At 45.8% G+C, this 15,404-nt stretch overlaps 1 protein-coding gene across 7 annotated transcripts in view; it reads right to left on the reverse strand.

Moving 5' to 3' along the window:
* The window catches only part of MCF2 (MCF.2 cell line derived transforming sequence), a 73,590-nt gene that overhangs the window by 56,134 nt on the left and 2,052 nt on the right, over window positions 1-15,404 (reverse strand). For 4 of the 7 annotated variants that reach the window (XR_014543602.1, XM_083595556.1, XM_083595554.1 and 1 more), the window contains exons 2-3: window positions 6,542-6,610; window positions 5,595-5,709 (exon numbers count right to left, since the gene is read on the reverse strand). Coding sequence is in view for 4 of the 7 variants with exons in the window: in XM_083595556.1 (XP_083451682.1) it covers window positions 5,595-5,709; window positions 6,542-6,610 (184 nt within the window). In the remaining 3 variants the exon portion in view is untranslated. Of the gene's footprint in view, window positions 1-5,594; window positions 5,710-6,541; window positions 6,611-6,792; window positions 6,920-15,404 lie in introns of those variants that run through there. The other 3 variants (XM_083595557.1, XR_014543603.1, XM_083595559.1) reach the window with 3 other exon arrangements.

Below are 15,404 nucleotides of genomic sequence, written 5' to 3' on the forward strand. Positions count from 1 at the left end.
TGGCAGAATACACTTGGCAAATAACATTGCCTGGAGATCAGGCTGCAAATTCCAAGGCACGTTGCAAGATTTTGGTCAATTCATTCCAAACTTATTTTGTTTTCTAGGATCAAAGCCACTGAAAGAGTAGGGTGGGGCAGGGCAGGAAAAAGAAAGGGCGGAGAAACAAAGGAGGGCACACACCCTAGCAATGGCTTACCAGAATCTGATGCTGCAAGACTTGCAGCAGGGTGAGATTCAGTACAGTTTGCATTTTAAAGAGAACCTACCAAATTCATACTAAACCTGTACTCAATTGAAACACATGCTTCTCTAAACAACAACACACACAAAAATAATGTAGACAAGAATGCAAATATTAGGACAAAGCGTGCATAAATGGAAAAAGAAACCACATACAAAAATGTTATTAAGAAGCAAAGGAAAGTTGGATATTGAGGATAAGCTTAAGAGTAAACCCCTTCCTTTCCAGTGGTATATAAATTTTATGAAACAGTAGATAAAATGCATACTTTTTGATGCATTCATCAGTACAAAACAATGCAATATCAATCTTTTTACATAAAATATGCATTATTATTTTTGTGCACACTTTTGGGCATCTCAGATACACTGTAAAATCCGGGAAAGGGTGAAATCCAAGTGGGAGTTGCATTCCGATCAGCTAGCGAGTCTGGGAATGTCAGAGCAGGTTGGTCCATTGCGCAAAGCAGGTCAAAGGAATTCTTTCCTCATCCCTAGTCTCTATAGATTATTCCTGTATCAATCAGCACCCAGCTAGCTGAAAGGAAGTAAAAAACACACACACACCCAGAGAAACAGGCCACTGTGATCCTGGTTAGGCAAATTTCTGCTCTGCAAATCTCTCACTGGTTGCTCCCATGGATTTCAGTGTTGCCACCCTTGCTGTCTAGCGTGTGGTGGGTGGCGGACTGCTATCTGCTAGGGCGTTCCCTCTCAAAGCAATACTGGGAACACCCCTAAAGTGCCTTAATAAGGTGGAACAACTCTGCAATGACTCGTTCACCAGTATAGGAAGCTGGGTTGCACTTTCATCTTTGGAAACGGCAACCTTCAGTTCACACACGAGATTGGTGGCAACACACCTCTGGATGAAACTCCCCCCCAAAAAACCCTCATGGTTTTTGGACAGGTGGGAATAGACTGCAATTTTTGTATCTTGCAGGAATTTCCTGGAAGTGGCTGGGCTCAGTGGGTGGGAAGAATTATATATCTGAAGCTGCAGGAAAAGAGACGAATTGGGCACAGAGTTCAAATCGAGCTCAGCTGTTCCACTGGCAGTTCAACCACTGTAACCAACAGTATGCTCTACTCAACTTCCCTTCTGAAAATGGCCAGGATGTGCTGCATTAACATTATTACTTTGTATTATTAGGTGGTGCTTCCCTTTGTGCTTGACCTGGAAGCTGCAGCTAGCGCAGAATTCTGAGGAAATGATTGCTGGCAGGAATGAGACCCTGGCAGCATGTGGCACCTCTGCTGTGCAGCACCTTAACTATTGCCTGTGTGCTCCCAGGCCAACCTCACTGTGGTGCATCACTTAGAGCATGGGTAGGCAACCTAAGGCCCGGGGGCCTGATCCAGCCCAATCGACTTCTAAATCCGGCCCGCAGACGGTCTAGGAATCAGCGTGTTTTTAGATGAATAGAATGTGTCCTTTTGTTTAAAATACATCTCTGGGTTATTTATGGGGCATAGGAATTTGTTGATTCCCCCCCCAAAAAAAATATAGTCCGGTCCCCCACAAGGTCTGAGGGACAGTGGACCGGCCTCCTGCTGAAAAAGTTTGCTGACCCCTGGCTTAGAGTGTCATACTAGCACCTGCAAGAACAGGGTTCAAATCCCTGCTCAGCCATGAAGCTCAGTGGGTGACCTTGGGCCAGTCACTGCTTCTCAGCCAAAGCTACCTCACAGGGTTGTTGTGGGGATTAAATGAGGAGGGGGAGAACCATGCATGCCTCCTTGAGCTCCTTGGAGGAAAAGTGGGCTATAAATGCAATAACTAAATACCTAAATAACAAAAATAAGATTAGTCTATAAAGCCCTTAACAGCTTAGGGCTAGTTTATTTGCAAGATCACCTTTCCCCCCATACAGTGGTACCTCGGATTAAGAACTCAGTTTGTTCTGGAGGTCCGTTCTTAACCTGAAACTGTTCTTAACCTGAAGCACCATTTTAGCTAATGGGGCCTCCCGCTGCCGCCGCGCTGCCACCACGTGATTTCTGTTCTCATCCTGAAGCAGAGTTCTTAACCCAAGGTACTATTTCTGGGTTAGCAGAGTCTGTAACCTGAAGTGTATGTAACCCGAGGTACCACTGTATATGCCCCCTTGGCTGCTTTGATCTGTGGAACTGGTGCCACATGATACTTGCTCCACCTTCATATGAAATTGATCCTATAGTGTGGAAGTACTCACTCTTCAGAACTCCCTGCTTAAAGGATAATTCTGCTAGCCAAGGGTGGTGGCAGGCAGAGATGTTTGCTAAGATGCCACATGCTCTGATTGGCTGTGCAGTTCTGAGAGTCTTCCTCGCTTCCCCACACCAGCTAATTTTGCTGAATGTCTCCCTGCTATATACAAGGCCTTGAAGTAAAATAGATAAAAACCTCTCTTCAAATTATGCACATTTTTCTCATTTATTTATCCTCAAATTGCACACTGTTTTGCTCATTTTCCTTAGTAAAGGGTTACAAGGATATCTTCTGTCTCCACCTGCGTTATTTACATGACTTTGCTAACACTGTTTTGCTTCTCAAAAACGGATGTTTGTCTCATTAAAGCAAGATCCCTTCCCTTGTTTGTTGCTCCCAGTGCACAATACTTGGGGGTGCAGTGCTTCTGAACATAAGGTCCATTTAACTATTGTGGCAACCATGAGTTTGTCTAATATCCTTTTTTCGGCGCATCTAGGCATAGTTACCATCACCGTCGACTTGTGGGAGTCCTTTTTGACTGCCATTTTACTAAATTCCACATCAGTTTACCAAAATGTATAGTGATTGAGTTAATAAATGGCACATCTAGACCAGGAGTTGCCAGCTTTTTCAAGTCAAGGGGTACAATAAGATTTTTTAACAGTGGGACCAGCCCCTTGCCCTGGATCAGCCTACCCTCTGAGAAACTGAAAGAGGAGAAGGGTTGGGCACATGCACACAGAGACTTCAATTTCTCAAGGGACCTAGATTCAGATCCAAAAGAATTCATCTGAGCCTTGAAAAGCACCAAGAGTTGAAAGAGGAAGTGGCAAAGAGTGCCACTCTTCCCCACTTCCTCCTTCAACTCTATGACCCTTTAAAGGGAGAGTAGGGGGAAGTTAACCACCCTTGCCACCTCATAACCACAGGAGCAATGAGCGGAGGGGCATTCAGAGACTTAGCAGGTGCCATGGGGTTCTTGAATCAATGGGTGCCATGCATGTTCTTGATCCCTTGGCCAAGGCCCAATATTCATTCTCTGACTTCAGCAATGAACCTGCAGATACCATCAAACTCAGAGCAGTTAATGCTGGATTCATTTACTGACCACATAGAGGCAAATGGCACTTAAACTCTCCAACAAAGAGTGGTGCCATCAAGTTAGGATTTTTTGGGCAAACATCCAGGGCACCACTGAGCAGGAGGATCCCCAAGTGTGGTAAAATGCCAGACTGACCGCAAATATTACTGTTTATTAATTTATATACCACTTAATGCCGCAATAAGTTTCTAAGCAGCTTACGAGGATAAAAAACCAATTACACAAACATTCAAATATAAACGTCAACCACTAAGATACAAAAGGGGTGGGTGGGGGAATCCCATTAATTAAAAAAAGAAAGAAATAGAAAACATCTGCAATTAAAATATGTGCTAAAATAATCCCATTGAAACAGGAGACTCAGGTCAAGTAAGGGAAGAAATACACATTGCCCTCTAGAGAGACATAAAGCCATTAAGTCCCAAAGTGAGCCTCCTGCCCATAAAACAAAGTTCTGAGCACCTCACTACTGCACTGAATATACAACCCAACCTGCTGGGCAGGTATCAAGGTAGACTGATTTATTTTATTAGTAACTTGATCACAGTTAACGTTTTTTCTCTTCCTTTCCCCAGTTCTCCTTACTTCCTGGCAGCACAGCGTTGAAGGTTGACACAGGTGAATTAAACCAACAAGTGTTTAATTATTAGGTTCCAGAACAAACATTTGCAAATGAAACTAGTGAACATGATATATATGCTGTTATTTGGACCTCCAGGATTGTGCGTGTGCATTGCTGTTTTTAAATCCAGCACACATTTAAGGCAAGGATGCACAGAATCTCTGTTTCATTTTTAAACAGCCGCCTGCCCTTTGCCAAGTTTCTAAACCTCAGGGAACATAGCTCAGTTATTACTTTCCACCAGATTTTTTTCCCCAACTGGAGATGCTGGGAATTGTATTTGCAAAACATGTTCCTAATACTTAGCTATGCTGTGCCCCCCACCAGAAAAAAAAGCCGCAAGTTTTCTATCTTGGTTATTGATGCAGCAACACTGCTGTTTATGATTCTGGTGCTGACATAGTTTGTCAAAGTAAGCAAGAGGCAACTATCTCCTTTTTTTATGCTGGTTCTCCAGTGCGCCACAGTAGTCTGCACGCCCCCTCCACGAATATATACCTTTCATCCTTGCAACAACCTTGTGAGGTAGGCTAAGCCAGCCTCTGTCTCTCAGCCTAAGGAAGACATGGTGGAGAAATGCCGTGGCTTTAAGAAATATGGTTTGTTTATTCACCTATTTACACCTTCAGTCTGCATGGAGGGAGTCCAGATCTTACAGCCTGGCCCTTTCAAGAGGGGCTGGTACCCCCACAGCAGCGCAGGCAGCCTTCAGGCAGCCTGTTCAGGATTGATCTCAGCTCCTCTTCCTCCTCCTTGCTCCCAGAACAGTCACCCTGGCAACCTTCCAAATCCCCAGTCTCTGTTCACACCTCAGGGCAAGGGGGAAGGCCCTCTCTTGTAGTGTTAAAAAGTAAAGGGACCCCAGACAGTTAAGTCCAGTCGCAAACAACTCTGGGGTTGTGGCGCTCATCTCGCTTTAAAGGCCGAGGGAGCAGTCGTTTGTCCACTCCGCAGACAGTTTTTCCAGGTCATGTGGCCAGCATGACTAAGCCGCTTCTGGCGTAACGGAACACCGACACCAGAGCAGCACACGGAAATGCCGTTTACCTTCCCGCTGGTACCTATTAATCTACTTGCACTTTTTGGCATGCTTTCGAACTACTAGGTTGGCAGGAGCTGGGACCGAGCAACAGGAGATCACCCCGTCATGGGGATTCGAACTGCCAACCTTCTGATCGGCAAGCCCAAGGGTCAGTGGTTTAGACCACAGGGTCACCCGCGTCCCATTGTTAATGTCCCTCAATTGCTCTCTATTGTTCCTTGAGGACCATAGCTCAGCCACAGGAATTCTTCTGCAGCTTGCATTCTCCCTTCATGTCACAAATAAGCATTTGGTAATTTATAGGGTTTTGGGGTGTCCCCCCACCCTTAAATCTATAACAATATCAAGCTGATGTAACAGCGCAGCACCCACTAGAGTGAAATATGGGTACCTTGGAATCCGAGTTAAGTAGCTCAAAACTTTTGTCACAACCTCTTCAGGCATTTGGTTGAAATTGGAATTTTCAGGAAATGTTATGATCCAGCCGTTGTCTTTCCCTCTTCCACCTAGTTTGGAAGAGAGGGGTGGGTGGGAATAAGCAGACATCCTAAACCAGCTGCTAAACCATTCAACACATGTGCCTGCTGGGGGAGGCAGGGTCATGGTCAAAGACCCATTACTATTTCTGCAGCGGGTTCACTGTCTCCAGCATCTTAAAGCTGCCCAATCAGCATGCAATCTGATTTCACCACAAAGAAGGAGTCTTCTCACCCTGGGTGCTACTTGGAGCTCGTCTGGAATGAAAGAGATGAGTCAGCCCCTGAGGACTGGCTCCAAGGGCCCCTCTGGAGAAAGAACATGGGGAGAATGACCAGGAGGAGTTGTTCTGCATGCTCCAGAGCTAAGTGTTTAGGAACACTGAGAATGCAAGGGGCTTATGTGCAATGGGACTTCAAGGAAAACATAACTCAAGTCACTCTGAAATAAGAGACTGGAGCATTCCAAATCATTTGCCCATGTACGTGCATAGCTCTAGCTGAAGGGCAACCAATGCAGATCTGCACTGGTTGTTGAATTGCATCTCTAATTATTATTACCATATATTGATAAGATTATTGAATACTTTTTGAAGGGGGCATGGCTGTGACTATCATGAAGGGGTCCAGCTACACTACTATGTGACCATGAAACTAACCTAAATGAAGCCCTTATTTATTATGCTAACTGCTGTGGACTTGCATTTCACTTCCGTCTCAAACTGCACTGTCCAGCCCTGGTCCCAGCAGAGCCCTTGTTCAGTCTCAAACTGGTCCCAGCAATGTGGGGTGGGGTTTACTTTAATTTTGTCTATTTATATCACACTTGTTTGGGAGACAAAGAAGAGTTTGCCATACTCACCGGAAAGAAATGCGAATTCTTTCTTCAAGTCCTCAGCAATGTCCTTTGCACGTGTTGGAAGAGATGACTCTGGCAAAAAAAGGAACATGAAATGCATGGCTTAATCATTGCGTAGCTTGAACCTGTCACATCTATATCCCACTTTTTCCAGGCTTCTCCTTCCTGCATCTCCATCATCCATTGACTCGAGTGCCTGCTCTTCCCTTTCTATATCCTCCGTGTGGGAGAGTCATAGCTCATTGGCAGAGTACCTGCTTTGGATGCAGATGGCCCCAGGCTCAAACCCTAGCATCTCCAGATGAAAAAGGACTCCTGATGGAAAAGGATATCGTCCTCTCTGTGATATCTCCCCCATTCCAGCTGGCCATTCCAAGAACTCTGTAATTAAGGAAGCGTGTCTGAGTTTGCTTTTCTCCCTCCCAATCCATTTTCCTTTTGTGTTGTGTGTTGTTTTGGATTGTCAGCCTGAAGGAAGGAACTATCTCATCGCTGACATCTGTAAGTCACTCCAGAGTAGGTCCATCTACACAACCTCGAGTTCATTCAACCTGTGAACAGAGCTGATGCAACTCTGCACAATCAACAACCCTGCATTTTGCAGGATCCCAGATCGTTCACGTAACTTATGTACTGTAAACATCTAGATGTGTTCACAGCTTGAAAAACATCTAGATGAGTCAAGGCAGGGCCAGGAGGTACGATTTTTGCCCTCCTTCCTTTCGGACCGTCAGTGTGCTGCAAAGAGCTACCTGCTGGCAGGCAGGCAGCCCACAACAAATCCTTTCAGAGGGCTAAAACTTTGAGCCTGGGTTTTATGAACAACAAGACCGGGGCAAGAACAGGGTCAGCAAAAGGTTACAGAGAAGGTGATGTTCTTGAGTCATAGACACAGCATGTGCAGTAATTAATGCCCTTTTAAGGAAGGCTGGTTTAGTGCTGCCTGTTATTTATCTTCCCTGCCCCTCACCAGAACTGCCCACACCATTTGCAAACAGCAGGTATACTACATACCTGTCTAGCCGCCTAGAAAACTCATTACTCTTCTTGATACCAATCAACTGCTCTTTGTGGAACACAATCCCAGTTGTGATTTATAAAAAAGGAACAGGCAAGGGCTTTGTCAAAGGGCTAAAGCGCTACCAAGGAAACCCAGAAATGGGAGAAAGAGCTGGTTTGCGGATTCTTTCGGGTGCCCAGAAGAGAAGAAGAAGAAGAAGAAGAAGAAGAAGAAGAAGAAGAAGAAGAAGAAGAAGAAGGAGAAGAAGAAGAAGAGGAGGAGGAGGAGGAGGAGGAGGAGGAGGAGGAGGAGGAGTTTGGATTTGATATCCCGCTTTATCACTACCCTAAGGAGTCTCAAAGCAGCTAACAATCTCCTTTCCCTTCCTCCCCCACAACAAACACTCTGTGAGGTGAGTGAGGCTGAGAGACTTCAAAGAAGTGTGACTAGCCCCAGCAGCTGCATGCGGAGGGGTGGGGATGCGAACCCGGTTCACCAGATTACGAGTCCACCGCTCTTAACCACTACACCACCCTGTTTCCACCCAAGTCAACAAGAAAGGAGCTTGGGACTGCTGTCTGCAGTGGCTTCATTTTCACATTGCCCTTGCAAATGTTTTGTGAACACAGCCCAATGACTAGAAATTTGAGCTTAGACCCAGGCAGCCCAAATCCCTAGAAATATCACTGGATAACCTCAGATCAGTTGCCTCTGGCCAACGTACCTTGCAAGGTTCTTGTGAAGATTTATCGTGTGTGGGAAGGAAACTGAGCATGCCGTACTTTAACGTCTTCCCCAGGCTTCATTGCCAGGGTCAGCGGAAGGCAAGCTGGCCTTTCCCCAGCCACACCCCAAATATGTGTACGGAAGTCGACTACACTGGCATCTGAATCTTTCTGCAATTCTCACCATACCCAACTACTGACCATGCTGGTTGGGTCTGTTCTTTTCTGAACCTTTTCCAGCTCTGCAACATCTTTTTTGAGAGGTATTGGGGAGCTGCCAGCAGTGAGTGATAGAGCAAGATGGGCAGTATCACGGCTTCCTGCTCCTATTTTAGGGGAAAGCCTGCAGATCAGAGCAAATGCCTTTCAAGCAGAAGTTCCCAGGTTCAATCTCCACCATCTCCAGGTTGCTCTACAACTGTCCCTGCTCTGAAACCCTGGCGAGCTGCTGCCGGTCTGTAAGGACAATACTGAAATAGGTGGACCAATGGTCCAACCCTGTATATGTTGCAACAGACCAGAATCTTTAAGTGCATTAAAGCATATTCTGTTTTAAAATAGCACGGCCAATCCGAAAACAGTTGGGTGTATCTACCACTAAAGCGCCCTTGCAGTAGTGGCTTTGGGCTGCAAAATAAGATCTGTAATTATATGTCCCAAATTTCCTCTAATCCTCTAATGGCTTTCCAGCCTGAAGGAGGGAGGCTCTTAATTAAAGCAAGTCAAACTGGATTTCCATTATTGGCCGAGATTAGCTACCTCTTTGGTTGGAAAGAATAAAATTGATGCCACTTGTGGAATGGGAGGAAAGAAGCCATGGAAGAACTGGAGGGGTTACAAGACATCCCTATGTGGCAGGGAGGGGAAGAGGCTCCACAAAGCCAGGGAATTGGAAGCTGAAGCTGATGCCTCAACAGAGGTACCCAGTTGATCATTAAAATGCATTGTGCAATGTCACAAATTATGTTTTCTCACAACTAGGGATATGAGAAATTCGATTCAGTTCTCATTTAAAGGCAAAGCCCCCATGATTCCCCACGAAAACAATAGGAAAGTACTGTATGCCAGTATACCACCCCAAATTTGTCACTTTACACGGAAATGATCACTAAACATGCACTATATTCAAATAGTTTTCTGTCTTCTACATCATGTGAAAGCTCAAACATAATACAGAAGTTAACAATCAGGGAAATGTCAGGGAAAGTGAATAAACTGCTTTGTGGATGCAGCCTAAATTACAGTGGATCAGAAGCAGCACTTCACCGTTAAGGGGGAAATCCATCTCGCTCCCTTGTTTGCACATCTGGATAGTCATGGTGCCGTTTACACAGAGTAGTCATCCCTTATCTTATCTACCTTTCCAATGGGTTCTCTCCTCTGTTCATGGGGATATTTCCATTTCGTCATGCCAAGGCACGGTAAATATGAAGCAGAAATGTGAGCACACTCCTAACAATGCAGCATCCCCAACGGAAAAAGCAGAAGCACAAAAAGATGGGAAGGATAAGAGCCAGGGAGTAAAGTAACACCAAGACTCAGCTGAGGGCAGCTGAGCCACATCCAGGCACAAGCAGAGGAGACTGTTCCCTCTAACAAGGGCCTTTTCTAGCTAGAGCAAAGTGGTGTAGGAAATAAACCGAACACGAGCCAGGAAAGTCCTCCTTTCGAATCCTGGCAAGAGAGCCCTGAAGTGACAAATCATAAAACTGTGGAGTTGGATGGGACCCTGAGGATCATTTCGCAGCAAAAGAACCCCTGACAGAAGGCCATCCAAGATAATATATCAGTTGCTCAGAGCCTCTTAATTATAAAAGTCGTGGGTTCCAGTCCCGGCTTGGGGAAAAGATTGCTGCATTGCAGGGGGTTGGCCTAGATGACCCTCGTGGCCCTTTCTAACTCCACAATTCTATGATTCTAAGATGGTGATTTTCTCCTTTGCAAGATGGTGATGATTGTGGCTGGCTGTTGCAAGTAATCCCTGGTCATTCATGCAAGATTTGATCGCAGATCAAATGTTCTTTGGAGGAAGAGGATCTCATTTTGGGGTGAAGGTACACAACGTCCCAGAAGGGATTTCTGCAACACAAAGGGTGTGTGTCTGTGTAAAAGTGGCACTAAATTCCCCAGTGCATGAAAATAATAACATTGGGACAAAGGCACAGTAGGTTCCTACAAGCACAAAAAAGAATCTTGCAAAAGCTTCCAACCTTTGGTGCTTAAATAGCCATTTTGTGAAAGGGTGTGGAATTTCTGCCAAAATAGAATCTCATAATTTAACAGCAGAGCCCAGCCCTACGGAGCTGTTCCACCAGGCCTTTGGTTAGAGTTCAGTCTGACTCCCTCTCCCCTTTCATAAGAACTTGCATGAAAGTGACCTCCCAATTTTTCTCACAGGCTAATAGAAGTTCAGCACAAACAGTTGGGCCTGGTGAGCATTTAAGATCCCCAACCCTAATCTGCCATCTGATTGGATTTTATTCTGATCCTGATCTGATTTTAGGATGTATTTTAATTGATTGCCTGATTTTATGTTAATGTGTTATACGTTTGATGTTAGCTGCTCTGAGCCCGGTTTTGGCCAGGGAGGGCGGGGTATAAATAAAAATTATTATTATTATTATTATTATTATTATTATTATTATTATTATTATTATTCCTGTTTCCTTTTGTGCCTTTTGGGCTGTTAAGGGTGACAGCGGGGACTCTTCAGAGAACCATAAAATCCTATTCCTGGAAGCCAAAGGATCCACACATTTGAAATGAAGAAATGATCCTAAAACACACTAGCAATAAAAGCAGATATACCATGGAATTAAATGGCATTCCCTACTTCCCATTTACAATCCAAAACAAATCTTTCTACCCAACACACACCTGCTGTCACTTTTTATGATTATTACAGTAAACAATTAGGACGCTGGGACCCACCACACCAGTTAATGCTGGTGTGACATGTGTAGGGTTTTAAACGTCCTGTATGGCTGTTTCAATCTGCTCCTCTCTCCTTGAGACACTCTCTTCAGCTTACGAAAGCATCCAAAGCCTTTTGGGACGTTGTTGCCCTATATTCTGAAAGCTCTGTAACGGCATCTGAAGCATCTATTTTTAATAGGATGCACAGCTATGAGCTTTGGATAAAATATTTTTTTGCAGTGGGGCGGGGTGGGTGGAGAGACAAAATAATCTAGAAGGGCAATCTGGAAGATGGGGGGGATTTAAAAAGGTAGGACTACAAGAAATCACATCATATTTCCATATGGAGCAGTCTAAATCTGAACAGAGTGTACCCATACTAGGGTATTAAATCAAATGTGTTTACAATTATTTTTAAAAACACTTATTAGGATAGAGACAGGGTTCCAAAGCAGCAAAGTGTAATTCGAACACAAAAACAAACAAACGAAAAGCAAAACTTTGCCTTGTTTATTGGGTGGAATAGAGGTTTAGTGATAAATACAACTAAATAAAATATTCAAGAAGCAGCATTTTAAAAGACCAATCATGCAGTTCTCCACAGCTATAAAAACACGATTGGGAGTAATAAAAGAAGAAGAGTTTGGATTTGATATCCCGCTTTATCACTACCCGAAGGAGTCTCAAAGCGGCTAACATTCTCCTTTCCCTTCCTCCCCCACAACACTCTGTGAGGTGAGTGGGGCTGAAAGACTTCAAAGAAGTGTGACTGGCCCAAGGTCACCCAGCAGCTGCATGTGGAGGAGCGGAGACACGAACCCGGTTCCCCAGATTACGAGAATACCGCTCTTAACCACTACACCACACTGGCTCTCAAAGACAGCATTAGTCATTGAAACGCCCATAAAAGCAAAATTGACTTCAGCAGACACCTAAAAGGTAGATGCCAGGCAAATGTCCTGGGGACCCACAAAGGGGGTCCCATCACTCAGAATCCCCAACTCTGGTTTAGTTGGGAAAGGGATGAAGCTCAGTGATAGATCCTCTGCTTTGCAGTCAGAAAGTCCCAGGATCAATCCTAGGTTCAGTCACCAGCATCTCCAAATAGGGCTGGAAAGCCTGCAGAGATCCTGCCAACTAGTGTTGACAATACAAGGGCCCACAGTCTGTGTCAAGATAAGGCAGCATACGGAGTTCATTAAGAATATCCATAGCTCGGTGGTGAAGAGAATGCTTTCCATATTGAAGGTCCCTGGTCCAAACGCCAGCTTCTCCAAAGGCTTTACCTGAAATCTTTGATAGATGCTGCCAGCCAGTGTTGACAGTACTGAGCTAGTTTGGCCCATGGTCTGACTTGGTCTAAGGCAAGTTCCTGCATTTACAATAAGCTTAAAAAGTTATAGCAGCACAATAATAATAGCAGCCACTGAATCATTTTCCTTTCATTGGGTGCTCTCCACAGTGGCCCAACAAACAGATACCTCTAGGAAGAGCATAAGCAAGGACAGAAAGCAAAAACCTGAGGGCCATATTCCCTTCTGGGCAACCTTTCAAGGGCCACATGCCAGAGGTGGGTGGGGTCAGAGGTAAAAATGGGTGGAGCAATGAATGTGAACCGGAGCTTTAAAGAGCAGGCTACTTTCTGCACCTGCTTGTCATGGACCGGTTGGACATAGAAGAGTGGTTGGGAAGACCAGAGCCCAGGGACTGGTGGTGGGACAATGATGACGGGTCCGATGGAGAAGATTGGGAGGAGGTGTAAAAAGCTGAAGGGGGAGCAGGGCTTAGTGGGCAGAGAAAATCTTTGGCAGAGAGAAGTCCAGAATCAGAGGCAGAAGCTGAAGCAGGAGAGGAGGGAGGCCAAGAGGCAGAGATGAATCTGGCTGGAGAAGAGCCATGGGTATCTCCCCCTCCTGCTGCAACAAGATGTCCTCCCTACTTGTGTCCCAGAACCAGAAGAGGCATGGAAAGGGTGGAGGAGAAGTTAGCTTCATGCAGGCGCAGTCTTAGGTTGCTTGGGGAAACCCCTGGAGAGGAGAGGACTTAGGCAGCTGGGGAGGGGGGAGATTTCAGTCTCAGCAACTGATCCATGGGACAAAACCTACCAGGGGTGAGCTGCTGTGCTCATTAGGCCTGACACCCTGCCAAATCTGTGAAGATCATGTTTTTGCTAATGAAGAGTTAATTCCAACTTGCACAGTGTGATTTACTGCCCACTTGGCTCCTGACAACACTCAGCACACCTATTTCTGTATTTTTCTTAAAGGCAAGCAAGAAGCCTTATCATTATGAGAGTTCAAGGACACATTCCACCCAGGCAAAAACACTCAGGGAGGGTTTGAAGCGAGAAGGATGAGGGGTGTGGCCCCAGGAGGCTTCTAAGGGCCAGAGAGTGAGACTCGGAGGACTGTACTTGTCCCCTAGGTCTGAGGTTCCCCATTCCTGATAGTGCAAAAAACACAATAAGAAAAATTGTTATTATTACTATGTCTACATCTAAAATTAGGTCAGTTTTACCATAAACAGAACAATATTTATACAATAGTTCAGAATGTTCAAAACACACACAGAGATAACATCATTTCTCAACTTTCATGGTTAGGAAACCCCAATTAAATTTACTACTGAATAGCACAGTGAGCCAGGTCAAGCCCTTACGCCTCCCATCGGGAAGCTGAGGAAGAACAGGGTCATGGTGGGAATCCTCCCAGGGCCAGAGGAGTGGTGATTCCCCCTCCCTGCACAAAAGCCTCCTTCTTACAAACAGCAGCTGAAGTGGCAGACCTGTGTCTGGCAGACAGCATCACACCAGACTCGAGGCTCATACAATTGCATGGTAGAAAGCAAGGAAGCCTGGGGCGCACTGTTGTTGCTTTTCTCCTCCGTGCAGGAAAATGTTGTGTGGCGGATGAGCATTTCACGATGCAAGCCAGCACCTGCAGCCCGAAACAGTACAGCCTCTGGACAAACCTCACTCAGCTGCTGTTTGCTAGAGTAAAAACCCAGTTCTTGTCAATAGCTGCTTGCATTACATCCTTTCGCAATTGCCCAAATTCCAGCACAGCATCCTTTCTCCCGCCGAGAAGGATGCAGCCTGACAAGTCACCTGCTCTAGCAGTTTACATGTCTCACTGCCACACCTGCTCCAGGACAAGCCCCAGCATTTCCAACAGCTTGATTCACCTGCTTTTAAGGTCAATGTTGCTGCTTCAGGTTACCGTAATTGCTACAGACTCCCAGGGAGGTATGTTATGATTCCCCAAAGCCACCCATGATCAGAGTACTGTTTTGATGGCTGCAAGCAGATCTCTCTTTAGAGGGTGGGTGGGGAGCCTGTGACCCTCCAGATGCTGGGAGACTCCAACTCCCAGTAACCAACACATGAGTCTGTTCACACATTCACATGACGCACTCACATGCATGTATGAATCAGTTCACAGCTCTGGACTGCGGAGGGAGTTAGCAGCTCAGTCAACAGTGACTGGCAGAGAGTTTCAGGAAGGGGATATGTACCAGCCCTACTTGGAGATGTTGAGAATTGAACCTGGGCCCTCTCAACCAGCTAGCTGGAGCCCCAGTACAGTACACAGGTAGCTGCTTCATTCAATCCAACTCAAACCATTAGTACACCAAACAACTACACCAGGGATGAGGAATCTTTCTGGCCCAGTGGATCAGTGGGTCCACTATGGCAGCTGGGTGGGACCAGCCACCTGAGATCATGGTGACACCATAAGCAACGGCCCCTCCTACCTGTCAGAGTTAATTCATGGGGTGGGTGGTCTGCTTCCCCAGTGAGCTCACTGCAGGTAATACTGTACATTGGAGAAGATGCACCAAGCTGCATTAAACCCCTGCCTCCCATCCATCAACTGATGTGACACAATGATGTCAGCTGATTGACAAATGGGTGTGGGTGGGAGGTTAATGGCTTCATGGGCCAAACAGGACCCCAGACAGGTCAAGATTGACCTATGGACCAGCAGCCCACCCCTGGTCTACACTGTCAGTGGCTCTCTAGGGTTTCAGGTGGCGGGGGGGGGGGTTCATTACCAACCGAACATGCACATGGCATTGAAGACTGAACCCCCAGCAAGGTTGCACACCAATGGTTGCACACACAGTCAAGGCCCAGGGTCCCCAAACTTCTCATTTGCACAGGAACACACGCACCCTTATTTCCCAAAGTCAGTGATGATTGCTGGAGATTTTGCAAGCCCCCCCC

Source organism: Podarcis filfolensis (genome assembly GCF_964270895.1).
Source record: "Podarcis filfolensis genome assembly, chromosome: Z".
NCBI classification, from domain to species: Eukaryota; Metazoa; Chordata; class Lepidosauria; order Squamata; family Lacertidae; genus Podarcis; species Podarcis filfolensis.